The sequence below is a fragment of the Centroberyx affinis genome, unplaced genomic scaffold (assembly GCF_046629955.1).
Source record: "Centroberyx affinis isolate AG114_WGS23_722 - 3 ecotype Tasmania unplaced genomic scaffold, CSIRO-AGI_Caff_v1 ptg004027l_1, whole genome shotgun sequence".
Classification (NCBI taxonomy): domain Eukaryota; kingdom Metazoa; phylum Chordata; class Actinopteri; order Beryciformes; family Berycidae; genus Centroberyx; species Centroberyx affinis.
This window is the reverse complement of record NW_027281828.1, coordinates 107,360-134,393: the sequence shown is the minus strand read 5'-3', so window position 1 is coordinate 134,393 and position 27,034 is coordinate 107,360. Positions and strand designations below refer to the sequence as shown.

The following is a 27,034-nucleotide window of genomic DNA, read 5'->3' as shown; positions in this document are numbered from 1 at the left end:
ACATCTAAGAAACCGCCGTCGTCATTTACTGAGTCACTGTAACTAACAGCTGAAGAGAGAAGAGACCGATTCTGGTCATTTCAGTTTTAATATAGAATCATTTTTTTTATTCTTTAGACAAAATGCTGCTTCATAATAATAAAAACATGATACAAGCAGACGTGAGCGGTGCTTTGGCCGAACTGACCCGCTGCTCCAGGCTTGTGGCAGCTGATAATGTAGTAAGATGTTCCTCCAAAGGGGTTGAAAATGTATGAACTGTTAAGGTGCCAACATCTTCAGACTGATAGTGGAGGTTTTATTTTATTTTTTTAACCAGCAATTAAAATATTATGGGCTGTAAAATTAAATATCAGCGTGAACTTATTTCGTCAACCCATTTAGAGAGACATTTTATTACGTTATCTGTTGGTATAAAAATTCATCAGCATCCGGTCTCCAGCTACAAAATGCAAACCTCAACATCACTCACACCAATCCATCTACGATGCTGCAGTCCTCCTCGGCACCAGGGGGCGCTGCTGCTGCTCAGTCACTCAGATACAAACGTCTTGGAAAAAGGGAAGCAGTTTTTTTTACCGTCAGTCCTGCTTCATCAGCAGGAAGCCGGATGACTGGGGGGGTTAGGGAGGCAGTTTGTGGTACAGTCTGTATTTAAGGCTCCAGGCGGGACTCAGTCTGGACTCAGAGGGTCAGTAGTTGGTCTTCAGCTTGCGGTTCTCCTCCCTCAGCTTCTCGATCTCCTCCACCAGAGACTCATTCACAGAGTATTTCTCTATCAGACCGTGGATCTCATTCTGAAACACAAAACATCCCACATGTCATCTAACACGCCAAAAAGTGATGCTAACCATTTCCTGTTGGCTGGCTGGTCATGATGCTAAGGCCATGATCACACAGGAGCTTTTTCCTCTGCTGAAACACAAAGCTCAGCTGTGAGTGTCGCAAGTAACAATTTAAATTCTACTTTAACACTTTAAATCCCTACAATGAAATGCTTGAGGTTTTCAGAGTTTCTCGGCAGGATGGGAGAAGATGATCTAACGGTTACTATTATGGTCATCTTTTTTTGTGTAGTACTTTTCAAAAAGTACCAAGTTTTTACAGACAATAAAAGGCAACAAAATTAATGATGAAAGAAGTGGACAGTTGAAAACAGGCTTTAGGAGGAAGACGTGAGTGAGACAACGTTAAAGCCCGACTACAGAGGTGAACGGTCCTGTAGCAGATGTGTTGGTTCATACCAGCTGGATGTAAAACTGCCGGACCATCTCCACCTGGAGGTTGACGATGTCTCTGTGACAGGCGTCCCTGAGCAGGAGACAAGAACATCACACTGAAACCAGGAGGTTCACACACGCCTCCTATTTATCACTTAGTGTTTTAGCCTCACTCCAAACTTCTCCAGGCCTTAATAAGAACTTGCAACTTTCCAGACAAACATAAGAACCCAAATTTAACAAGAGAACTGTTCTAGGGAGATATCAGGGGTCAGAGGTCAGGGACCGACCTGAAGTCCTCCAGGGTTTCATGGATCATGTTCTGGATGAAGTGGATCTGGAGCGAGGTGAGAGGAGCCGCTCCTCCCTGTCCGACCACCTCCACGATGTTCTGGGAGAGGGAGGAGGACACGGCCGCCGCCAGAGCCGGACCTGCAGAGACAGTTAGTTCTGCTCAGTAACCAGAATCAGACCAACCCTACTCACCAGACCACAAAACCTGTGACCAAAGTACTGCTTAGTTACATAAAACCAAACCAACCTCTGCATAACTCTAACCATAACCAACTAACTGAGACCCACAGAGCCCCCTGCTGGGGGGAGGTCAGGTTTCCCCCAAACTGTAACCTGACAGAAACATGGAGGACTTGGTGACTCTGGGTGTGTTAAGACAACGCCTTTTGCACATGTTGAAGCGCTCCTTTTCATTGTTTTCTCTCCTCTGCTAAAGTGCTGAGCCTCGCATTTTTATGATAGTTGAAACTGCTGCTTCTTCTGTGCGGAGTGTTGGGAGTGTGGTACGTCATCCACAGCCGACCAATCAACATCTACGATAAACATGAGTGACTCCGAAACAAACCATGGAGGAAAAACTCATCCTCGCTGTATATGAGCAAGTTCATAAGGATTATCACAACCTGAATGTAAAAGCCTGGCGGTGGTTTATGATTTGAATGATTAGCTAGCGCATCAGAGCAGTGTAAATACTGAACGCTGTCTGCAAGCTAGGCTAATGTTAACTAAATTAGGCTAGCTTGTTCACGTGAATCTAATCCCCGCCCTAAAAAAAAGCACTTCAGTACTCGTACACTTCCACACACAGCAGGCTTGTGGCGCACCTCGCTTTTTTTAAACATGTTCAAACAGCGTCGCCTGAACGCACCCCAACAGTAGTTACAGTGAGAAAAAAAACAAACCCCGGCAGTGTTTAGTGCCTTGCTGTACCTGCTGTGCTGGTGGGCGGGGCTCCGTGGACAGGTGTGTCATAGCTCAGCTGAGCTTGAATGCCATTGGCTTTTCTGAGGCTGGGCTCTGGGGTGAAGAAGGGCAGGGCCGGCTGGCTGTGATTGGTCTGTTGGGACGTGGTGGGCGTGGTCTGACCCTCCCCCTCTAGGCTGGAACCGCTGGCCTTGTCGGACTGTAAATCAAAACACAAACAAGAAATTATCTGACGACTGACAGCAGTGATGTTACATCCCTTTACGTTGTGCTGCGTTATGTTCTGCTATGCTATGCTATGCGGTGCTATGTGATGCTGAGGTAGTTGAACTTCTAAACAGAGCCTGAGGTCAGAGGTCAGGACCTTTCTGGAGTCACATGGTTCGGCTGCTGCGGAGGGGATTGGCTCCTCCTCTTTGATGGGCGGGGGGGTCTGGAAGACGGACAGGGGGCTGTAGCACCGGGTGGCGGAGGTTCCCAGTGGCGTTCCCAGGGGCGTCTTACGGTGAGGGGGGGCGCCTGAATAAGAGTCTGAAACACAAACAGTCCCGTCTCCATGACAACAGTGACATGGTGACATCTTAGAAACAAAAGAGCTGGGAATGTAGCAGGAGATTCCCAGCTCTTCCCAGCAGAAACCACTGGATTAAAACATGTTTCTGTCCTGCAGCTAAACCAACAAAGCTTTGGTTAACCAGCAGAACCAGTAGAGTGAAGGGAGTCTGACCGTCTCGGACCGGGGAGAAGACGTCCAGACTGGCCCGACCTATGACCTGCTGAACCTCCATGTCTCTGGACAACATCTCCACACTGGTCACTATGGAGACAAGGCATCCCAGAATTAGAGCAGGAACAGCAGCAACAATCCGACTCAACTTCTATCAAACTGTAAGGTGATTGGCTGCTGTACCGTGTGCTCTTCCTGCCGGCGGGTCTCCAATCATCCCCTGGGTCCTAGAGTCTGGAAAGAAGAGCTGAGGGTTATGCTGTGTTCAAGTGCTGTCAGAAATATCAGAATTACCAGCTGAACCTACATGAATAACCCAACAAATTGCAAAATAAGACTGGGAGACTTTATGAGGATAGATACAATAATGAATGAATATATAAATATGGCTGGGAAACATTATAATAATGGGGTATAAAAAGGGGAACATTTTCTCTGTTGTTACTGAGATGTGACATTTAGGGGATGAGAGCATGGAAGCTGTATCAACAACTGATGGTAAAGTGATGTATTTTATCATTTGGATAATATCTGGCATTCTGTAGTTATAATTAGTATTGATATATGTGTCTATTTTCACTATTTCTTGCACTTTTAGCTATCATGCAGTTATTTATAATAAATTAACATCAATTCCTCTTGAGTGATGAGAATTCTCTTCATCCTGCTGCAGCACAAATTCAATTTAAACAACCTCCAAAAAACGATGTTTGTTATATGGTCTGTTCTGTTCATGTTTCCCACCACAAGCACTGTGGTGTTTACGACTTGTGAACTTGGAAGTACAGAGTTTTGCGGAGGCCCTGAAGGCAGCGTCAGTCTCCAGCCCATCAGAGGTCTGACCTTCTCTGGCAGGAGAGAAGAAGTCCAGGCTGTTTCTTCCAACGCTGCTGAACTTTTCCAGAACAGGAAGCTGCTCCGCCCCCTGCTGGCCTTCAGCCTCCCTGCTCAGCAACTCCACTGCAGCGCCCCCTGCTGGACACACAGTGATGTAATACAATGTAATCAGTATAATGTAATATAATGTAATGTCTGGTTTCCATAGTGACCAGTGGGACAGACTGACCTGTACCCGATGTCTGTCTTTGGAGGGCGGGGCCTGTGCCGGGGGCGGGGCCTGTCTGGCTGCTGGACAGCTTGGTGGAGGCTCTCTTACTGCCGGGAACCTTGGTGGAGCTCAGTTTACTAGACTGGGGGGGAGAGGGAGAGAGGGAGAGAGAGAGAAGTAAACAAAAGGTAGGGGGAGTCTAAATTACGTCTATATGGCATTGTCATTTATTTGGATTGTGTTAAATTATGCATCTAGAAGTGAACAATTATAGAAAAACCTGTAAGCAATCTGGACCAACCACCGCTGGTCAAAGATGGAATCTGATGTGATAAATAAAGACCGATAAAAACCAATACAGACAATAAAGAGTGGGTCTCAAATAGCCAGGGAGGTGGGGTGTTTCTGTAAATAATATTTATTTGGTCCCAAATAAAAGCCGGGTTAAAAAAAAAAAAAAGGGAAGAATTACCAGAATGGAATCAGAATTCATACAATATTTACAGCCTAAAACATCTTTAAATTTACTAAGATAATATATATAATATATTATATTTTGTCTGCCAGTACCTTGTGTCTGTACCTTATCGTTTCTGTCGGTACCTTGTCATGTCTGTCTGTGTCTGTCAGTACCTTGTTGTGTCTGTCTGTGTCTGTCGGTACCTTGTTGTGTCTGTCTGTGTCTGTCGGTACCTTGTTGTGTCTGTCTGTGTCTGTCGGTACCTTGTTGTGTCTGTCTGTGTCTGTCGGTACCTTGTTGTGTCTGTCTGTGTCTGTCGGTACCTTGTTGTGTCTGTCTGTGTCTGTCGGTACCTTGTTGTGTCTGTCTGTGTCTGTCGGTACCTTGTTGTGTCTGTCTGTGTCTGTCAGTACCTTGTTGTGTCTGTCTGTGTCTGTCAGTACCTTGTTGTGTCTGTCTGTGTCTGTCTGTACCTTGCTGTGTCTGTCAGTACCTTGCTGTGTCTGCTGGTGCTGCTCTGGAAGCGCAGGCAGGTGACGGAGGTTTTGTGAGCCACAGTGACCCTGGTGGGGGCGCTGGAGTTCCTCAGGTCGTAGTGGTAGATCTTCCCCTGGGTGGATCCGACCACCAGACCGGTCCCGTCCAGACTGAAGTCCACCGAGGTCAGAGGGCAGTCCACCCGGATGGTCCGCAGGGTGCTGCACAGCACACACACACGTTATATTCAGGTAACTGTAGACGGCGCTAACACAACATAAAATGGGTTTCACTACTCTTCGCAATTATTTAAAGTTCCAAAAACTCTTCCCTCACTAACTTTTTAATAATCCATTACATAGCCCACTCATCCCTATTCATTGCTGGTTGAATCAAAGTGAGTCAGCCTATCTAAAGCTATAAACTGGTTGTTTTCTGTAGGCTTCCAGCCATTAAAACACTGAAGAGCACGGCAGTTCAGTCTTACATCCTGCTGGCGGTGTCGTAGCAGATGATCTTCTTGTCCAGACCGACGCTGACCAGCAGCAGTTCGCTGGCAGGGGAGAAGGCCAGGCCGGAGCCCGGGGCCTTGTGGGCCCCCTCAAACACGTGCAGCTCCTTCTGGGTGTTGGAGTCCCACAGGACCACGGTGCCGCTGTCGGACACGCTGCCCAGCAGGGAGCGCTTCAGCATGGACAGCCTCAGGTCATGGATGGGCTGAAGGGACACAGAAGCTGTTAGTCCACATGAAAACAACAGCAGACTGGAGAAGCTCTGGAGGTCCAAGAGACCTCCAACCAATCACCACAGCAGCTGTAACAGTGTGTTTCTATATAATAAACAGTTGTAACAGTGTATTTCTATATAATAAACAGTTGTAACAGTGTATTTCTATATAATAAACAGTTGTGACAGTGTATTTCTATATAATAAACAGTTGTGACAGTGTATTTCTATATAATAAACAGCTGTTACAGTGTGTTTCTACATAATAAACAGTTGTGACAGTGTGTTACAGTGTGTTTCTACATAATAAACAGTTGTGACAGTATTTCTACATAATAAACAGTTGTAACAGTGTATTTCTATATAATAAACAACTGTTACAGTGTGTTTCTATATAATAAACAGTTGTGACAGTGTATTTCTATATAATAAACAGCTGTTACAGTGTGTTTCTATATAATAAACAGTTGTGACAGTGTGTTTCTATATAATAAACAGTTGTTACAGTGCGTTTCTACATAATAAACAGCTGTTACAGTGTATTTCTACATAATAAAAAGCTGTGACAGTATACTGTCTGACCTGGTTGCTGCCGTGACCGAAGGCCTTGCTGGACAGGTTGGTGGTCAGACTGTGGAGAACCAGATCTCCACTGGTAGAACCTGACGCTATGTAGCTGTCATTGGCATTAAAGGACACACAGGTCACTTCCTCCTTGTGGTCCTGATAGAGAGAGAGAGAGAGACAGAGAGAGAGAGACTGGCCATTACATTCAGTCAAGGCATTTAGCTGACACTCTTATTCAGAGCGATTAACAACGAATCAGAAGGTGTGGATTCAGTGTTTTTGCTCAAGGACACTTCAGACTGGCTTTTACCTGAACTGTGCTCTCTATTCTGTTCTTATTATTCTGTCAATTTCACATTTTATGTTTTATTCATTTTTTATTCTTTTTTTATTTATTTATTTTTATTTTTATTTTATTCTACATTTTTTTGCACACATTTTATAAAGTACTTTGTACGTATTTTAATAAGTGTTCTACAAAATACAGATTATGGAAGACTTGAACAAACAGACATGTAACTGCTGTGCTGTACTATGCTATGCAGTACTGTACCGTACTGTGCTGTATGAGGTCTTACCTTGAGAGAGCGGTGCAGTCTCTTGGTCTTCAGGTCCCAGATGTGAACACAGTGATCCAGACCTCCGCTGACCAGATACTGAGACGACGAACTCAGAGACACCCGAGTCTGCTTTTTCTGAACGGATAATTACAAATACTGACGTTAGTGAGGCTCAGTAGTATACTCTCCTTAGTGAGGGTTAGTACATCTATGTGGTGGACTTTCAAAACTGCTTTGCAATTTCTGTGATTTCAAACCAGCACAGATCAGTGTTCAGTGCAGACAGAGTGAGTTAGCCGTCTGGGGGCTGGCTATCAAGGTCTACCTGTATTTTATTAGAGGTGTATTACAGTGTATTGTATTGGAGGTGTACTACAGTGTATTGTATTAGAGGTGTACTACAGTGTGTTGTATTGGAGGTGTACTACAGTGTGTTGTATTGGAGGTGTACTACAGTGTATTGTATTAGAGGTGTACTACAGTGTGTTGTATTGGAGGTGTACTACAGTGTGTTGTATTGGAGGTGTACTACAGTGTATTGTATTAGAGGTGTACTACAGTGTGTTGTATTGGAGGTGTACTACAGTGTGTTGTATTGGAGGTGTACTACAGTGTGTCGTATTGGAGGTATACTACAGTGTACTCACCCCCTCGGCCAGTTCTACCACTGGGACAGGAGTCGACTTGAGACTGGAAACCACCAGTTTGTCTCCGACGCTGCTGGCGCTGACCAGGTACTGGTCTGAACACACCGGTCAAGGCTGCATCACCTTAATGTGTAGATCCTTTATAACAGGGATTCACAAACCTTTCATGTCAAGAACCACCAATTTAGATGGGCTTCAGACCACAGACACACACTGGATAAGATTTTGCACTAAGGAAGCCCATCTGATAGGATTTATATTGTTAGATATGATTTACAGACTTATATAACTGTAAGTGAATATAGTGAATTCAGTGAACCTTACAAAACAAAACTCTCTGACTTAAATTAAACTATTCTTCATTTAGCTGGGGATCCCTAGAAACCCTTCAAGGACCTCTGAAACCCCCTCAATGACTCCTGGAGGTCCCTGGACCCCAGTGTGGGCACCCCTGCTTTAGAAGGAATATGATGAATGAAGCGATGACAACTCACTCAATACACTGTGAAAAGGGTGAAATGCAAATAAGGGTACTGCTAATTATCGGGGGTAGTTTTCCCCCCTCATTTTTTTAAAAATTTCAGATGAATACTGTATCTGTCTCTCTAGTATGAGGATACTGTTGGAGCTCCAGCAGGCCTGGGCGACAGGGTGGCTGGTGCTGTGAGGGTTGAACTGCTCCAGCGGCGCCATGGAAACCGCATCCCAGATCTTCACACAGTCTCCTGAGGACACCAGGCGGGTCACCTCCTCCATGGCAACGCCTGGAGGGACACACACACACACACACACACACACACACACACACACACACACACACACACACACACACACACACACACCAATGTAATGTGTGTTTGGTAGTACAGCTGAGCATCTTAGTGAATAATAAAGGGAAACCTAGGCATTTTGAATTCTAGTCATTTTAATTCACCTGGATCTTTTTCACAAGGTAAAATGGCTTCATTGCCAGTCATTAAGTTGAATACTGCAGTCCACTGAGCGCACAGCTGCAACAGGTGATATTTTCACTGATTTTCTGAGGCTGGGGAAGGTTTTGGGCTTTGGTTTGTCCGCACTGACTGAACTGTGAATTACTAGAAAGTGACTGGAGCATCAAGTAAACTGTCAACAGCTGACAATCTGAGCAGGACACTTTCCACTGCTAAAAATAAACTCCATGTTAGTGTGTAATACGCCTTTAACAGCAGGACAAACGTCCCTATTTCAAACAAGTAGCGTTCACATTCAGTTGTTTGTGTTTCATTGGAAAACAGCAGTTCCTTAGGTTTACTTGTCAGTGTAATTAGCTAGGCGGTAGTTAAGCTAGCTCACCGGTTAGTTTGGCTCGACAGTGCAGTTAGCTAAGTTAGCTAGCAGCACGGCATCCAAATTAGCCAGGCAACAATTTAAGTTACCGACTTGGCATAGAAACCGGTTAAACAACATGAAACACAAAATAAGTAGTCGGAAACAAGTCAAATGTTTGTGTCGTCCAGTGTGAATTAGCATACATACCCAGAAAGATGAATAAATCACAAGTTGCTGAAGAAGATGGTTTATTTACAAACCCGCCTGTTACCACAGTAAACCGCCACTACGGAGAGCCAGGAGGGACAGAAAGTGGAAACGCGCTGTTATCCAGGTCCCGTGACGTCAGAGGGTCGTCCAACAGGTGATCAGGACACCGATACATAGAAGAGTATATATTGTGTAAAACTAAACATAATATTAAAATTGAGTGTAAAAACGTCATTACACATTCTGAACAGGATAAATATAACATTGAATTCATTGTAAACTTATTGATTCTATATGGTAAATTTCACATCCATAAATGCAAAATAACAAAGGTTACCCCCAATTTCACTAGATTTTTTTCTGTGAATTTAATGAATATATTAAGACTCTCAAACTTATAAACACTAAAAAAAAAGTAATAAAACTGTCAAACTGTACAGTGAACTCTTTAAAGAAGAATAACATGGTTTTTTTTTTGGGGGGGGGGGGTTAATCATAATTTTATATTAATGAAGTTTATTTATCCCAACTCTGTTTTATTTGGGGGCGTAAATAATAATAATTATTACTTTTATTTGTTTATTTAAATTCATATTCTTGTTTCTTTGTATACTACTATGCTGAGCACGTCTGCACTGTTTGTATATTTCAATGTTGTTTCAATAAAGATTGAAAAAATAAAAGACACTGATACATACACACCAGCACATTTTCTAATAACGACTAAGTAAACTATTCTTTGTATTTAGATAATATCTTAGCAGCTGTTTCTGCACACTGGATGTTAGCTCTCCCCAAAGCTAACTGGACTTTTGCTGCTGCTTTGGTGTGATGTTTAGTTTCCTGAGCCTGTCACTCTGTTTCTGTCCTGTTGTAGTTTTGTACCTGTTGTCATGCAGATCATAATGTTAAGCATCACTGCCACCTACTGCTGTCATGACGCACTGCTCAGTGGTTCTCAACGTGGAGTCCAGGGACCACCAGGGGTCCTTGAGGGAGTGCCAGGGGGTCCCCAGCAAAGTGATGAATTGTTAAACTTCACTATTATTTCATTTATAAGAAGTTAATACCATTAGAGAATGTAGAAGAATGACTGTTTTGATCATAGTTTCACTGTTATCTCTCTACCTACAATACAGTCATGGGATTCTGGACAAAATCACATATAGCTAACAATAAAGATATTCTTAGATTTGGGTCTGTGGCCCTAATGTGGACTAAATTATGGGTCCTTGATATGAAAAAGGTTGAGAATCACTGCTCTGGACTGGAGGTGCTTCTTATTCAGGTGTTGTTGTGAACATGCAGAATAAAACTAGTTTAAACACATGCATCTCATTTTCATCAATAAACTGTCAACACTCTGGTCCAAACCGGTGTCAGCGGCGTGAGAAACCCAAAGATGTCAGATCATTTGTGGACTGGGAAGTTGTTTATTGAGGAGAGATAAACACAAAAATCTGGCATTAAAGCATTTATCAATCAGAGATATTATTGCAGAAATACACGCTGAGTGATCCTTGTGTCAGAACAACAGACATGTCTGTGCTGGAGTGAATAACAGGCGTCAACAGGTTCCTGTTTAACAAGGGAGTGTTTACAGCACATCTGGAATAGCCGATCAGATTGATAAAATCAGATTAAAGCAGACCAGGTCTCCATCCAGAATCTGTAGATGAACGGACAGTCTACTCAGCAGTCCGATCCAGATCTGAGGGCCTGGTTTCTCTTGGTTTCCTGTTTTTGGTTCATTTGGAGGAGTTTATTTCCTTTAAAAGGATTTGATGTCAGACGGCCTGAACTGACTCTAAACCACTGCTTCCCTAACTACCTGAAATATAATGACAATCAACATTAATTTCACTTGCAGCTTTTTGGTCAAAGCTGAAATGAGTGTAATAGAAGATAATCTCTCAGAAAGGAAAACATCTATCATCAGTGATATGAATAAAGTGACATCTTAAAGATAATTCCATGTTAAACACACAACATGTAAAATATCTGGTGTAGACATTTGACTTGGCCCTGAATCAGAACAAGAAAAATAAACTAAAAGCATTTTTTTCTGTGCATCCTGGTGTCTCTTGTCCTCCTCTCTCTCTCCTCTCTCTGAAATTAAACTAATAAACATCCTCTAGAAACTACCTGGAAAACACACACACACACACACACACACACACACACATGCATACACCTCTATCATTTCATTACATTCATGTGAATTGATTTATTTTTTAAGTAAAACCAGATTTTAGTTATCATCGACTACAGTAGTCTAGCCTATATCAACTACAGTAGCCCATATCAACTAGTAATCTAGTCTGTATCAACTATAATAGTCTGTACCAACTACAGTGGTGTAATCTATGTCAACTACAGTGGTCTATGTCAACTATAATAGTCTATATCAAGTGCAGTTGTCTACATCAATTTAGTAGTCTATATAAACTACAGTAGTCTAGTCTATACCAACTACATTAGTGATAATCTATACCAACTACAGTAGTCTATAGTAGTCTTTACCAACTAGAGTAGTCTAGAGTTTATATCAACTACAGTAGTCTATATCAATTACATTAGTATTTATCAACTGCAGTAGTGAAGTCTACATCAACTGCAGTAGTCTAGTCCAGTGGTTCTCAACGTGGGGTCCGGGGACCACCAGGGGTCCTTGATGGGGTTCCAGGCGGTCCCCAGCAAGTTGATGAAGTGTTAAACTTCAGCAATATACACAATTAGAGAATGAGTAGAAGAATGATTATTTTGATCATAGTTTCACTGTTATCTCTTTACAGTCTTGGAATTCTGGACAAAATCATATCTAACAATAAAAAATATTCTCAGTTTGGGTCAGAGAAACAAAATCTTATCAAATCTGGCTCCATGGCTCTAATGTGTTCTAAATTAGGGGTCCTTGATATGAAAAAGGTTGAGAATCACTGGTCTAGTCTATATCAACTGCAGTTTGTATAGATTATTGTAGTTGATATAGACTACAGTAGTCTATATCAACTACAGTAGTTTAGTCTATATCAACTACAGTTGTCTAGTCCAGTGGTTCTCAACATGGGGTCTGGGGACCACCAGGGGTCCTTGATGGAGGTTCCAGGGGGTCCCCAGCAAATTAATGAATTGTTAAACTTCAGCATTATTTCATTTACAAGAAGTTAGAGAATTAGAAAATGTCGAAGAATGACTGTTTTGATCATAGTTTCTCTGTTATCGCTCTACCTACAATACAGATAGTCATGGAATTCTGGACAAAATCATATCTAACAATAAAAATATTCTCAGATTTGGGTCCGAGAGACAAAATCTCATCAAATGGGGGTCAGTGACTCTAATGTGGACTAAATTAGGGGTCCTTGATATGAAAAAGGTTGAGAATCACTGGTCTAGAGTTTATATCAACTACAGTAGTCTAGTCTGTATCAATTATAGTTGGTATAGACTAGACTACAGTAGTCTATATCAGCTACAGTAGTCTAATCTGTATCAGCTGTATTAGTCTACAGTAGATCAGATTCTGTGAGTTGTATTAAATAAGCAGAAAACAGCAGCTGTTTCATCTTAAAGCATAACATCACATTAAGGACTGTAATATCTCTACTGTATATTCTGGTGTGGTTCTACACCAGCCTCTGTGCTTTTTACAGGCTGATCCCTTCAGTCCCACCATGCATGGGCTCGGTGGCAAGTCTTTCAGTGATGATTGCATATACAAGTCTGTCTGCCACACAACCTCTCAGCTGTTTTTAAATGTTTTCCTTCCCCCAGATATCCAGTATTTTGAGGTTCCCTTATCGCTCCATGATGCACAAGCCAGACCCACCAGGCTTTTAGCATTAACTGCAGATTTTAAAAAAATAGGCTAACAGTATTGTTTTTTTAATAGTTACTATAGAAATATACATTATGCTGGATGCATCCAGATAGTGTGCCATTCAAATCAGTCCGCAACTTATATCATAGCAGACTGATGTAAATGTGTTTCTCAAGTGTGCGTAAGCCTTGAGGACACAGGAGGAATAATGTTAATGGTGAAATTCAGAGTTCTGCTCTGAAGGCAGCAGGAGTGTGTTGAGTGGAAGTGGAGCTAAAGGCTTTTCTTAAAGGGAAAACACACTGGAATCTAAAGAACATTGTATTTGGCCACTGAGCCTCTCTTTACACACCTCAGCTATGAGCCAGCTGGTATTTGAAGCTTTTGTATTGTGAAGCACAACATTTTCTGTTCAGGATCCCAACACAGCTGACACGGGCAAGTACAAATTTTCATTGGTCTTGTCCGGGTAATGCTTACTTGCACATGAGTGAACACTATATGTGTGTGTGTGGGGGGGGGGGGGGCAGAGCTTTACCCTGTATGATCCTCATCCATCTGTGGATGGTGAGGTTTTTGACCAAGGGGAGAATCTATGATTCTCGTCTGCCTTAGCCAGTGAGATCTGACGTAAATATCAGATCAAGAGTAGAATCAGGAAGGACAGGGGAAAAGAAAATTCAAGAATAACATATGGGTTCACTCACAATGTGCATCTAAAAGTGGGAGTATTTGTTGTGTTCTTTTATCTTTCTATTTCACTTCATTTGAACTGGACTAGTTTACTTTTTCAAGTCTTTTATCTTTTGTATCTCTTGTCTATACTTTTGCACTTTTTAATTGTAAATCTTTTACCTTTACTGTATTTTTTTTTTACTCTGTAAAGCACTTTGAATTGCCCCAGTGTATGAAATGTGCTATACAAATAAAGCTGCCTTGCCTTGCCTTGCCTAAAACATCAGCTGTTCAGAGATCAGTGACTAAAGTGCTCTAGAAGAAACTATGGCCTTCTCTTCCTAATAAAACAGACAGGCAGCCCGCAGATTTGCGAAAGTAAAAAGTAAAAATTAGCAAAAGCAGTAACGTTGCATATCATCTGACACCAGACAACCAGACACATTCCTGCTGCTGATCAGAAATCAGATCAGAATCTGTAATCTGATTTCCATCGTCAGCGTCGGTGTTCACGGTTGCCGAGGTTTGACTCGTCGTCATGGTAACGGCAGAGGCACAAGGACGTCCACGTAGCTGATGGGGAGGAACCCTGATTGGCTGCCGAGCGTGCCCTCGTACCAGTTGTCGTCGATCTGATTGGTCAGGATGATGATGTCACCCTCGTCAAAGCCCAGCTCACCCTCGTTTTGCGGATGGAAGGAGTAGATCGCCCGGCAACAGGGCTGATCCAGGACTAAGTCACTGTCAGCTGGACGAGAGACACCAAGACAGAGAGAGAGAGAGAGAGAGAGAGAGAGAGACAGAGAGAGAGAGAAACCATCATGGAAGATGTTTAGTAGATGTTGGACTGAGGAGATGCTTAGAGAAAGATGTTAGACTGAGGAGGAGATGTTTAGAGGAAGATGTTTAGAGGAAGATGTTTAGAGGAAGATGTTTAGAGGAAGATGTTTAGAGGAAGATGTTTAGTGGAAGATGTTTAGAGGAAGATGTTTAGAGGAAGATGTTTAGTGGAAGATGTTTAGAGGAAGATGTTTAGAGGAAGATGTTTAGTGGAAGATGTTTAGTGGAAGATGTTTAGTGGAAGATGTTTAGAGGAAGATGTTTAGTGGAAGATGTTCAATGGAAGATGTTTAGAGGAAGATGTTTAGAGGAAGATGTTTAGAGGAAGATGTTTAGTGGAAGATGTTTAGTGGAAGATGTTTAGTGGAAGATGTTTAGAGGAAGATGTTTAGAGGAAGATGTTTAGAGGAAGATGTTTAGAGGAAGATGTTTAGAGGAAGATGTTTAGTGGAAGATGTTTAGTGGAAGATGTTTAGAGGAAGATGTTTAGTGGAAGATGTTTAGTGGAAGATGTTTAGAGGAAGATCTTGGACTGAGGAGATGATTTCCTCACCGTTGCAGACGACAGGACTGTCCGGTTTGGAGGGTAACACTGTGAACTGCTCTCCTACAGAGAGAGAGGGTAGACAGACAGAAATGTAAAAAAAAATTTAAACTATTGCACAGGTTTGTTTTGTTTGTTTTATCCAGAGAAACATGACAGAAACAACCTGAGGATCTGGCAGATGTGATTGACAGCTGGTGGTAAAATCCAGTTTTGGCGTTCTTTACCGTCCCAGTCCGGATTGTTCTGGGCCGGGGCCGGAACCGGCGGTCTGGTCTGTTACTGGCAGCAGTCAGCCTGAGGGGGAAGTACAGGTACAGGTGTATGTCCAGCTTTTAAAGGAGAATGGGACCTTAAATTCGCTTTTTTGCCCCATTCTGTCAGTTTGTCTGTTAGCAGGATTTCTCAGAAAGTTATGAATGGATTTGGACAAAAGGTTGGTCATGGGCAGTGGTGGAAGAAGTACTGAGATCTTTTACTTAGTAAAAGTAGCAATACAACAATGTAAAGATACTCCATTACAAGTAAAAGTCCTGTATTCAAAATCTTACTTCAGTAAAAGTACATAAGTATTGTCAGCAAAATGTACTTAGAGTATCAAAGTAAACATACTCATTATGCAAACTGTCCCCATTTAGAGAGTTATATTTTTCATAAATTATTGGAATATTAATACTGATTTATTGACATACATGTACATGTAAGCAGCATTTTAAAGTTGTCAACGTGAAGCTAATCTTAACAATTTAGCTATACTTTTGGGTAGTCTAATCTATAACAATGCTATTTTTAAAAAGTTATTTTATAAAGATGACCAAATATTTTAAAATATTGATCTGAAAAGTAACTAGTAACTATAGTTGTGAAATAAATGTAATGGAGTAAAAAGTACAATATTTCCCTCTAAAATGTAGTGGAGTATAAGTACAAAGTAGCATAAAGTTACTCAAGTACAAGTAGCCTACTTGAGTAAATGTACTTAGTTACTTTCCACCACTGGTCATGGGGTAACTATTTTCACACCGATTGGCCAAAGGGCGGCGTGGCTTCTCACTAAAAGACATTTAACTTCCGAACAGATTCACCTAACGCCATCAAACTTTGTGGCCAATCAGAAGACAGAAGAAGAGGCAAACCCTCCATTATCAGACCAATCAAACAACATGGAGGCACTGGAGAGCTCATTTAATTTCTCCAAAACTTGGTCCAGTGGTAGAATGGCAGCACTGATGGAAACTGAACAGATATACAGTAGAGCAGATTGGTCATGTGGTGTTGGGATAATCTGATAAAATGATTAAAAGTCTGTAAAGAAATTATTCACTTTTGGTGAAAATGTGACATGTGGAACTGGCATATATTGACAATTGCATAGTGTTGGAGGAGGTATGAGCTCTACTGATGGACATAGTTTCAATTGCTAATCAATATTCATGGAAATTTTATTACGAAACACATCCATCCTGGTTCTTGACAATTCATCACATAATGGGTTTTTTTTCCTGGAATTTCGGTGCAAATCGGCTTACTGTTGCCGACTGGATAGTGTCGTTTTTGCCGGTTTCCACAAGTTTCCACTTCATCGTACATGCTGTGTGTTGTACCATATATAACTAAATGAAGCACTGCTCACCTGGCCTGCAGGTTGCCATGGAGACCCAGCAGGATGTGGTAGGCGTGGCGGTGGTAGTCCAGCACCGCGGCGATCAGAGCGAACAGACGACTCACCTGATCGACCTGCAGGAAGAAGCACAGTCATCATCAGCATGGATCTGTCTGCCAGCCCACACACAGCAGCCATACAGGTCTGAACACACTGGAGACAAGGAAGAGGGGATCTGAGTTACATGCAGTACCTCCTCTCCTCCTCTCCTTGTCTCTTCTCCTCTCCTCTCCTCTCCTCTCCTCCTCTCCTTGTTTCCTCTCCTTGTCTCCTCTCCTCTCCTCTCCTCTCCTCCTCTCCTTGTTTCCTCTCCTTGTCTCCTCTCCTCTCCTCTCATCTACTCCTCTCCTTTCCTCTCCTCCTCTTCTCTCCTCTCCTCTCCTTATCTCCTGTCCTCTCCTCTCTCCTCTCCTCCTCTCCTCTCTTCTCCTTGTCTCCTCTCCTCTCCTTTCCTCTCCTCTTCTCTCCTCTCCTTATCTCCTGTCCTCTCCTCTCTCCTCTCTTCTCCTTGTCTCCTCTCCTCTCCTTTCCTCTCCTCCTCTTCTCTCCTCTCCTCTCCTTATCTCCTGTCCTCTCCTCTCTCCTCTCCTCTCTTCTCCTTGTCTCCTCTCCTCTCCTTTCGTCTCCTCCTCTCCTCTCTTCTCCTTGTCTCCTCTCCTCTACTTTCCTCTCCTCCTCTCCTCTCCTGCTCTCCTCCTCTCCTCTCCTCTCCTTTCCTCTCCTCCTCTCCTCTCCCCGTCTCCTCTCCTTGTCTCCTCTCCTCTCCTCTCTCCTATCCTTGTCTCCTCTCCTTGTCTCCTCTCCTTGTCTCCTCTCCTCTCCTCTCCTTTCATCTCCTCCTCTCCTCCTCTCCTCTTCTTGTCTCCTGTCCTCTGCTCTCTCCTCTCCTCCTCTCCTCTCCTCTACTCTCTTCTTCTTGTCTCCTCACTTGAGAGAGGAGAGGAGAGGAGAGGAGAGGGGAGAGCTCCTCTCCTCTCCTCTCCTCTCCTGTCTTTGTCTCCTCTCCTCTCCTCTCCTCTCCTTGTCTCCTCTCCTCCTCTCCTCTTGGGACACACAAACACACATCCCGCTCTCCAAGTACAGTAGTGGGATTGTTAAATTGTTAAAATCTGATTTCCAGTGTTCTTATTAGTGAAAGACAGTAAAAAGAGAAACACTAGAGAAGAAACTGGCAGATTATGTTTCACCACGACTGCTGACAGAGTCTCCAGTTGGGACCGGGGGCTTTCAGTCTCAGTTTCTGTTTGACGAGGTGAGCGGTGTCCCGGGTTTTGAACTCACGTCGTTCTCCAGCAGGGTGAACATGCTCCGCTCTGCCAGCTGCTTGGAGGAGGTGAACTTGTCCCAGGCCTGTTGGACCTCCTGCTCCGGGACTTTCCCCCTCCGTCTCTTCTTGTAGTCGAAGTCCAGCCGACGGCCTTGCAGCTTCTTCAGCTGGTGCTGAGGAACCAATCAGAACAAAGCTCAGAACAATCAGAATCAAACTCTTAACCAATCAGAATCAAACTCTCTCTCTCTCTCTAATCCTCATGTCAGACAAAAACTATGAATCTAGATGTTCGAGCCATTTTGGTTGTCTACACAATTATTATTATTTTTGATTGAATTATTATTTGAAAAAATGAATATGTTGACAACTTAATGCTTACTGTTACATTATTTGTAAATACGTTTTTTGCAACAAGTTTGGAACTGCATTGGCAAAGTTTTTGAAAGCAAGAAGAGTCAGAAACATACAACTTCCTGTTTTACAGTGGCTATAGACAATTGTTAGTAAGCCACGACACTAGAGAATGAAGAAATAACTTTTTCATTGACTCATTGAATTTCAAAATGTGTTTTTGAAAATCCATAGTGGGTTTTCAATATGTTTCAAGGTCCCAAGGGCCATGAAACAAAGTTACAATGATCAGGAAACCTTTAAATTCAAAGGGGAAAAAACACCAAATGTACTTTTCTGTCTTTTTTCCAGTTTTCCATTACTGTAATGTCTCGTCCTCCAGTCATATGGAGTTGAACCCTCACCCTGATCTCCTTCAGCTCGCTGTTGTGGAGCTCCTGCATGGGGTCGATGAAGGTGCGTTTGACGCTGACGTCCAGAGCGTCCCTGGCCTGGGAAACCTGCTGCAGAGCTGAACCCATATCGGCCAGAGCACCACCTGGACAGAGAGGATGAACAATGCATACAGTGAAAAGACTGAAAAAGGAAAACCAGGAAAACCAGAAAGACTATGCATCTCCTAGTCAGGAAGAACAACACTATCTGTCTGTCTGTCTGTTTATCTGTCTGTCTGTCTGTCTGTCTGTCTGTCTGTCTGTCTGTCTATCTGTCTGTCTGTCTGTCTGTCTGTTTATCTGTCTGTCTGTCTGTTTATCTGTCTGTCTGTCTGTCTGTCTGTCTGTCTGAACTGCTCTGTGGAAGTTGTTTTTGATACTGGACAAAACTGAATGGCAGCAAATGTCTTCTTCTAAAGGAGCAAAACTACGCTGCCTGTGTGCAGAAAGACAGAGGAACCTGCACTGCTGGGACTGACTTAAAAATACACCACTCTTATCCTTTAACTGGTTCTCAGAAATATGTGACATCATCACCAGCAGGTTGCCGTGGTAACTGTCCTGCTCCTATGGCTCTGTGAACTAAACTGGTCGGCTAGAAGCCTTGATGCGCACCGGTCCTGCTGCTGTTTAGTAGTGTTGGGACTGTGAACGTACCAAATCCAGAAGCAGCTCCCAGCTCCTGGCCATAGTGCAACATACAATCTCCCAGCATGCCCTCTGTCTGGGGGTAGCCTGTGGACTTCCCCTGTCCACGAATCCTGGAAACCGTGTTGAGCATGCTCAGTTTAGCTCTGGACGCTGTGAAAACAAACGCATTCACTTCAGGTAGAAACACAGGATACTTTGTATTAGTAGTAGTAATAGTGATAATAGTAGTAGTAATAGTAGCGGTAATAGTAGTACTAGTAGCATTAGTAGTATACCACTACTACTACTACTGCTAGTACTATAGTAGTAGCAGTAGTAGCCTAGTAGTAGTAGTAGTTGCGGCAGTAGTAGTTGTAGTAGCAGTAGCAGCAGCAGTAGTAGCAGTAGTTGTAGTAGTAGTAGTAGCAGCAGTAGCAGTAGTAGTAGTAGTAGTAGGCTAGTACTGTGTTTTTTTCTGGTTGTCGTAGTTGTAGTACCTGGGTTTGGTTGGAGGAACTCTGTGGTTCTGGACAGCAGCTCAACCAGAAGAGTCTGGATCACATCAACACTCTGGACAGAGAGAGAGAGAGAGAGAGAGAGAGAGAGAGAGAGAGAGAGGGAGAGAGAGAGAGATAGAGAGAGAGAGGGAGAGAGAGAGAGAGAGGGAGAGAGAGATAGAGAGAGAGAGAGAGAGAGAGAGCACACTAAGAAGACGACATTTCGTTTACTGACGTCATCACACAGGATTTCTGGGTAATGAAGTCCTCAGAATTCAAACAGTTGCCTCTCGCTGCCATTTGGGGCCACCGGGGTGCAAAGCTGCCGGGTGCAGCTTTAATTCACAACCTGCCAAACTGCCTGCTGTCCCCTCTGCTCTTCTATCTGCATCTATATTATCCAAAGCACTATGATTTTATACATATATATATATTATGAGGGGTAAAAAGCTCAACACTAATGAAGTTGATTTCAGCCAGTTAGTGTCGTCTACCTCTGATCTGATGGAGATTCCCTCCTTTAAATAATTCAACAAGAATAACATTTTGGGGGAAACACTGAACACTTGTCGTTTTCTGCATTTTTTGGCATGAAAAATTGTCCAATTTAAAAATCTTGGAATATTTGCACAAAATGTCAGCTTCTGGCAGCTTCAATCAATCAGCTCTCCTCTCCTCTCCTCTGTTCAGACCGGAGGTCTCTCTACCAGCAGAGCAGAGTGGAGGTCCATCTTTACCTTCTCCATCTTCAGGAAGTCTTCATCCAGCTTGGTTCCTTCAGCTCCCATCAGCCTCTCATTCAGCAGCTGGAGAAACAGCAAATCTAGTACAACTAGTTCTGCACAACAACAGTCAGCAGGCAGTCATTCTAATCTAGTACAACTATTTAGGATTATCTAATAACTAGCTGACTCATACGACTAGAACCGTCCTTTAGCCAGATAGACCCGGGTTCAAACCCAGACCCTGCTGAAGTGTCCTTGAGCAAGACACGAATCCCTACCAGCTGCAGGGCTGCTGCTCTGTATCTGAGCCTGACCTCTGACCTCCACTGGTCTGGTCTGTCTGGTCTTTAGTTTGTCAGGGTTTTAATTCCATGTTCACCAAGTACAGAAAACACGCCATTAGCTGAAAACTAGTCGATGTTCTCAACGCTGTCAATCATCTCAACTCCATCACTTCTATCTGTGCTCCTCTATCACTCAGGTCAGAGGTCAGAGGTCAGAGTCAGCTACAGAAAAACAGCCCTGCAGCTTCAGTAGAAGCAGAAGAAAGTTGTTTTTTTGGGGGGTTTTTTGTAAGAAAACTGTGACATTCTATTAGGAAACTAAACATTCACCTAAAACAAATGTCAATCAAATATAAATCTCTTGAAATAAATCTCACATCAGAGTATGTTTGGAGATACTGAATGTTTTAAAATTAGAAAAAATGGCAAAAATACATAGTCTATTTGTACATTTAAGTGACACTCAGTGGATACTGTATAGTGTATACTTGAAAATAGCCTACATGTTCTTCCTGTCTGCTGTTCACTCATCCTTCTACCTTTTGTTTTATTTATTCATGCATCAATTTTTAACCTTTATTCAACCAGGCAAGTCAATTAAGAAGACACTTTTGTTTACAATGGCTGGCAAGATGCAAAATAAGATAAGCTCAAATAAATAAAATAAAAAAGTACTACTACTACGAACAATAACAATAACCATACTAGTACTACTACGACTACTACTAATAATAACATTATTATAACAATAATAATAAATCACAGGTAGACAATATAAGAAGGCAGGAGGCAGCGGTCAGAATTGATCCATATGAAAGCCGATATGAGAGTGATGGATCGATACCGGACCTGACAGCAGGCCCTGTGGCGCAGTACAGCACAGAGGACAGACAATAACGGAGTATAAATCTAAAATATTGATCACCGGAGACCCGGCGGATCACCGGCCCGGTTCTGCCCGGTCGGTTACCTGGCTGGCCTTGTGCAGCTGCTTCTTCATCCCGGAGACAGACATCCTCCTCACCGGCCGAGCGGAGGGAAACACCGGCCGGGGATCAGCGGACCCGCCGGGTACCGACAGGCTCCATCCCGTCTGAGAGGCTCCGGCCCCCGCAGAGAGTCACTGCGCTGAGCCGCTCCGCCCCCCCGGCTGGAGCCACCGGGACCTCCCGGGTTAGTATTACAGCCGTTTGTTTTACAGGGTTGCTAGGGTTTAGGCTATTAATATAGGGTTTATTATTATTATAGGGTTTGGTTTTATTATGATAGGATTTATTAGGCTATTATAGCGTCTATTATTATAAAGTGTATTATTATACAGGGCCTCTTATTACAGGGTCCTCTATGATAGTTTATTATTGTAAGGTTTGTTATGAGGCTTAATAAACAAATTTAACTAATTAATATTTATAGGGCCTTATTACAGAATCTTCTAGTGTAAGATTTGTTTTTATTATAAGTTTATAATAATAAATGTATTATTAAGGTTTATTGTCACATGGTTAATTCAACAGTAGCAGTTTGAGTCCAACTGCTGCCTTCATGTGTTGTCATCTATTTTTATTCATATTCTATTTTTCTTGTCTGCATTCTGTTACTTTGCTGCTGCAGAGACCCAGTTTCCCCACAGGCAATAAGGTTTCATCTGATCTGATTTGATCTCATTTCTGATCTCATTTCTGTCTCGGGACTTCATTTCCCATGAGCAGCAGCAGCGAATGTCACATGACACGCACGTGACGTCACATGTCATCATGGCTGCCACTGTTTCCAGCGAACATTTCTCTTCCTTGCAGCTTCTTCTGAAGGTATCAATGAATAAAAACCTGTTTTTACCTCGTAGGCTGTCAGCTAAAAGTTTGACTCTGTTGTCCTTCAGGCCGCTTAGCTTCCATTAGTCAGTTTACTGTTGAATGTTTGAGAATTCAGAGAGAGCTTCCATTAGCAGCAGTGTGTCCTGCATATTACCTGCTTATCTCTTGATAAAACACAGACTAGTTGATCAAATCTGAGCTGAGAACAGGGATGAAGTGGAGGATAAAGCCAGCTCAACTCACTTCACCCTCCTTTATATCTGCAGAATACAGTTAACCAGCTGTTTAGGGTCACATTAGTCTGTATGAGGGTGGATTGGTTCATGTTAAAGGATGTTAGGTCACTCTAGGGCTGGGCGATATGGACAAAATCAAATATCACGATATTTTTTACCAAATACCTCGATATCGATATTGCGACAATATTGGAGGGACGGCTATTGGTGCTTTCACAAAATATTTACACAATGAGATTTTTGATAAATAATCATCAGTAATGTGGATATAATGACTAAGTGGGTAAAGGTAAATAATAGAACAGCTAGAACAGTCTGGTAAGTTCAGAAAATGACATCACTTTACTGTAATGCAGCCTTTAAAACCAGGAAAAGACAACACTTATGCCATATCACGATATCACGATATCCAAAATCTAAGACGATATCTAGTCTCATATCACAATATCGATTTAATATTGATATATTGCCCAGCCCTAGGTCACTGTCTAATATTACTAGACATGATGCTATATATGGTGGAATCAAATAAGACTCCAACTTAGTGTTTCTGACCAACATAATCATGAGTTTTGCTATGTTTTCAATACATAAAGCTAAATGCATAAGTCTTTAACCAGATCTGCTGTTTCTGTCTGAAGTCTCCTGCATTTATGAAGAAGAAAAGCACGTAAACTAAAAGAAATCCTTACAAGCTAGTCTACAGCATAAGGCTTAATCATTTTGCATTCCTTCTTTTATTTAATTCTTCATATTACATTGTTTGTACACTGTATGGCTGTCAGATCCTTATATATTTAACTGTTTCAGAGTTTATATGTTGCCTTTCATTGGATATTTAACAAATATAAATTTAAATAAATCTTTGAGGTAGTAAGTATTATCAAAACTGGAGTAAGTTATAGAAATTCTTGTTTTTCTGAAATAAGATGTTTTTGTGTTTTTGCGTGTGTGTAACAGCAGTTAACTCTAGGGCTGCAACTAACGATTATTTTCATTGTCGATTAATCTGTCGATTATTTTCCTGATTAATGGATTAGTTGTTTGGTCTATAAAATGTCAGAAAATGGTGAAAAATGTGGATCAGTGTTTCCCAAAGCCCAAGATGACGTCCTCAAATGTCTTGTTTTGTCCACAACCCAAAGATATTCAGTTTACTGTCATAGAGGAGTAAAGAAACCAGAAAATATTCACATTTAAGAAGCTGGAATCAGAGAATTTTGACTTATTTTTCTTAAAAAATTACTCAAACCGATTAATCGATTATCAAAATAGTTGGCGATTAATTTAACAGTTGACAACTAATCGATTAATCGTTGCAGCTCTAGTTAACTCTGAACCGTTGTGTCTCCCGAGGCTCCGTCTAAAGAGGCAGTGAGGGAGGTGTGTGTTCAGAGCCACCGGGCCCCGAGCCGCCGGCTGGCCGACAGCACCGCCGCCGCGCTCAGCATCCCCGCCGCCCAGGCCGCCCAGGTACAGAGAGGGTGGGTGTGTGTGTGTGTGTGTGTGTGTGTGTGTGTGATGCCTTCTCCTCAGCCTGTTCCACTGAGTCAAATCAGAGGATAATGAGTCCAAACACAGAACAGAGCTGCAGTGAGGAGTCCATGTTGAACTGAATATACCTGCTTCTGCACACACACACACACACACACACACACACACACACACACACACACACACACACACACACACACCTCTACATGACATTTTCATATAAACAAATGTCCTGTAAATGTCTCCATCTTTGCTTCTGTGGTGTTTCAGCTCTGCTCTTCCCACTGATCACCTGTCAATCAAACAGTGTGGGCGGGTTTAGAGGAAAGTTAGAGGAACATATCACTGATTCTTACTTGAATAGAAACTGGACAGCTGCTGCTTGTTTGTATTTGTTTCTAACCTGTCTGTCTGTCTCTCTGTCTGTGTGTCTGTCTGTCTGTCTGTGTGTCTGTCTGTCTCTCTGTCTGTCTGTCTGTCTGTCTGTCTCTCTGTCTGTCTGTCTGTCCGTCTGTCTGTCTGTCTCTGTCTGTCTGTCCGTCTGTCTCTCTGTCTGTCTGTCTGTCTCTCTGTCTGTGTGTCTGTCTGTCTCTCTCTCTCTCTCTCTCTGTCTGTCTGTCTCTCTCTCTGTCTGTCTGTCTCTCTGTCTGTCTGTCTCTCTCTCTCTCTCTCTCTCTCTCTCTCCCTCCCTCCCTCCCTCCCTCTCTCTCTCTGCAGCTGGTCCAGGCGCTCCACCTCCTGTCTCACCACATCCTCTTCCACAACCTCAGCTCTCCAGATCAGATCCTCGCTCTGTTCCCCGAGTCGTTCCACTCCAGCCTGAAGAACCTGCTGACCAAGATCCTGCTGGAGCACTGGTCAGTAACACTGCTTCCTATTGGTCAGTTACACTGCTTCCTATTGGTCAGTTAACACTGCTTCCTATTGGTTGCTTGTAATGTTGTTGGCCTGTTAGAAGTCTCTCTGTGATGCAGCAGCTCACCCAGCCGTCTGGTTTTTATTTTTCAGTCCAACATGGAGAACTGAGGCTCTCAGTAACCCAAGTAAGTTTGATTCTACATTCATTTTCTATCTAAAGTGGTGGTTCACAACGTGGGGTCCGGGGACCACCAGGGGTCCTTGAGGGGGTTCCAGGGGGTCCCCAGCAACTTGATGAATTGTTAAACTTCTCCATTATTTCATTTACAACAAGTTAACACAATTAGAGAATGTAGAGGAATGACTGTTCTAGTCATAGTTTCACTGTTATCTCTCTACCTACAATACAGATAGTCATGGAATTCTGGACAAAATCATATCTGACAATAAAAATATTCTCAGATTTGGGTCTGAGAGACAAAATCTTATCAAATGGGGGTCTGTGGCCCTAATGTGGACTAAATTAGGGTCCTTGATATGAAAAAGGTTGAGAATCACTGATCTAAAGGACACTGTGGCCATGTCCGTGTGTTCAGTTCTAACCTGTGTGTGTGTGTGTGTGTGTGTGTGTGTGTGTGTGAGCAGTCTCCCTGCCCCAGCTGAAGGAGCTGGACTGGAGAGTTGACATGGTGACAGGTTCAGACTCGGTCAGTCGCATGGCTGTTCCCACCTGCCTGGTCCAGATCAAGGTTGGTCTGAACACATCTATGTTATAATCTGTAGGTTTATTTGTATGATAATCTGTAGGTTTGTCTATGTGATGATGATGTGTTGGGTTCTCTGTGTGATGATGTGTTGTTTTCTCTGTGATAATCTCCAGGTTTCTCTGTGATGTGTTGTTTTATCTGCTGTATTGTTTTTCAGACGGAGGAGTCGTGTGCTACAGGAAGTGAGTCTGTCTCCTCGGTGACGGTGGAGCTGAGCAGAGAGTCTCTGGACACCATACTGGACGGACTGGGACGCATCCGAGACCAGCTGTCTGTGGTGGCTGGGAAATAAGGACACTGGAACCAGGACCGCGACCGGTTCACCACCGGGACCAGCAGCACCTGAACGCCTGACCAGAGTACAGCTGATATCGGTTTTTAAAGGCCGATACCGATGTGTTTGGATTGAAGCTGCCAGAAGCTGATATTTTGTGCCAATATTCCAAGATTTTTAAATTGGACAATTTTTCATGCCAAAAAATGCAGAAAACGACAAGTGTTCAGTGTTTCCCCCAAAATGTTATTCTTGTTGAATTATTTAAAGGAGGGAATCTCCATCAGATCAGAGGTAGACGACACTAACTGGCTGAAATCAACTTCATTAGTGTTGAGCTTTTTACCCCTCATAATATATATATATGTATAAAATCATAGTGCTTTGGATAATATAGATGCAGATAGAAGAGCAGAGGGGACAGCAGGCAGTTTGGCAGGTTGTGAATTAAAGCTGCACCCGGCAGCTTTGCACCCCGGTGGCCCCAAATGGCAGCGAGAGGCAACTGTTTGAATTTTGAGGACTTCATTACCCAGAAATCCTGTGCGATGACATCAGTAAACGAAATGTTGTCTTCTTAGTGTGCTCTCTCTCTCTCTCTCTCTCTCTCTCTCTCTCTCTCCCTCTCTCGCTCTCTCTCTCTCTCACACACTCTTCTAACAAATTAGCAATGCCAGAAATGTA

General features: G+C 42.8%; 3 protein-coding genes across 5 annotated transcripts; 1 reads left to right on the top strand and 2 right to left on the bottom strand.

Annotated features, from left to right (window-relative positions):
- Window positions 1–39: 39 nt before the first annotated feature.
- On the bottom strand, window positions 40–9,230 carry nedd1 (NEDD1 gamma-tubulin ring complex targeting factor). Of its 3 annotated transcripts, none has more exons than XM_071542172.1 (16): window positions 9,169–9,230; window positions 8,271–8,414; window positions 7,651–7,745; window positions 7,022–7,138; window positions 6,459–6,599; window positions 5,638–5,867; window positions 5,167–5,371; window positions 4,232–4,355; window positions 4,009–4,140; window positions 3,349–3,399; window positions 3,166–3,255; window positions 2,803–2,969; window positions 2,445–2,637; window positions 1,511–1,652; window positions 1,245–1,311; window positions 40–797 (listed from the first exon to the last, which is right to left on the bottom strand). In XM_071542172.1, exons 2-16 carry the CDS (start codon window positions 8,404–8,406, stop codon window positions 693–695), a joined length of 1,995 nt encoding a protein of 664 aa, XP_071398273.1. In that variant the 5' UTR covers window positions 8,407–8,414; window positions 9,169–9,230; the 3' UTR covers window positions 40–692. The 3 variants fall into 3 exon arrangements, with proteins under 3 accessions (XP_071398273.1, XP_071398271.1, XP_071398272.1); XM_071542170.1 differs by lacking the exon at window positions 9,169–9,230 and adding an exon at window positions 8,585–8,691 and having other exon boundaries at window positions 181–797; XM_071542171.1 differs by lacking the exon at window positions 9,169–9,230 and adding an exon at window positions 8,585–8,691 and having other exon boundaries at window positions 181–797; window positions 4,009–4,137.
- A 4,975-nt stretch (window positions 9,231–14,205) lies between these two features.
- On the bottom strand, window positions 14,206–21,922 carry sh3gl3b (SH3-domain GRB2-like 3b). Its single transcript, XM_071542179.1, has 10 exons — window positions 21,878–21,922; window positions 20,636–20,704; window positions 19,899–19,971; window positions 19,429–19,572; window positions 18,742–18,875; window positions 17,998–18,156; window positions 16,687–16,790; window positions 15,220–15,350; window positions 15,063–15,116; window positions 14,206–14,417 (listed from the first exon to the last, which is right to left on the bottom strand). The coding sequence occupies exons 1-10, from the start codon at window positions 21,920–21,922 to the stop codon at window positions 14,206–14,208; spliced, it is 1,125 nt and encodes a 374-aa protein (XP_071398280.1).
- A 731-nt stretch (window positions 21,923–22,653) lies between these two features.
- commd9 (COMM domain containing 9) lies at window positions 22,654–27,012 on the top strand. The gene is made up of 6 exons (XM_071542183.1): window positions 22,654–22,715; window positions 24,314–24,430; window positions 25,169–25,308; window positions 25,460–25,494; window positions 25,955–26,058; window positions 26,234–27,012. Exons 1-6 carry the CDS (start codon window positions 22,662–22,664, stop codon window positions 26,366–26,368), a joined length of 585 nt encoding a protein of 194 aa, XP_071398284.1. The 5' UTR covers window positions 22,654–22,661; the 3' UTR covers window positions 26,369–27,012.
- Window positions 27,013–27,034: the final 22 nt, after the last annotated feature.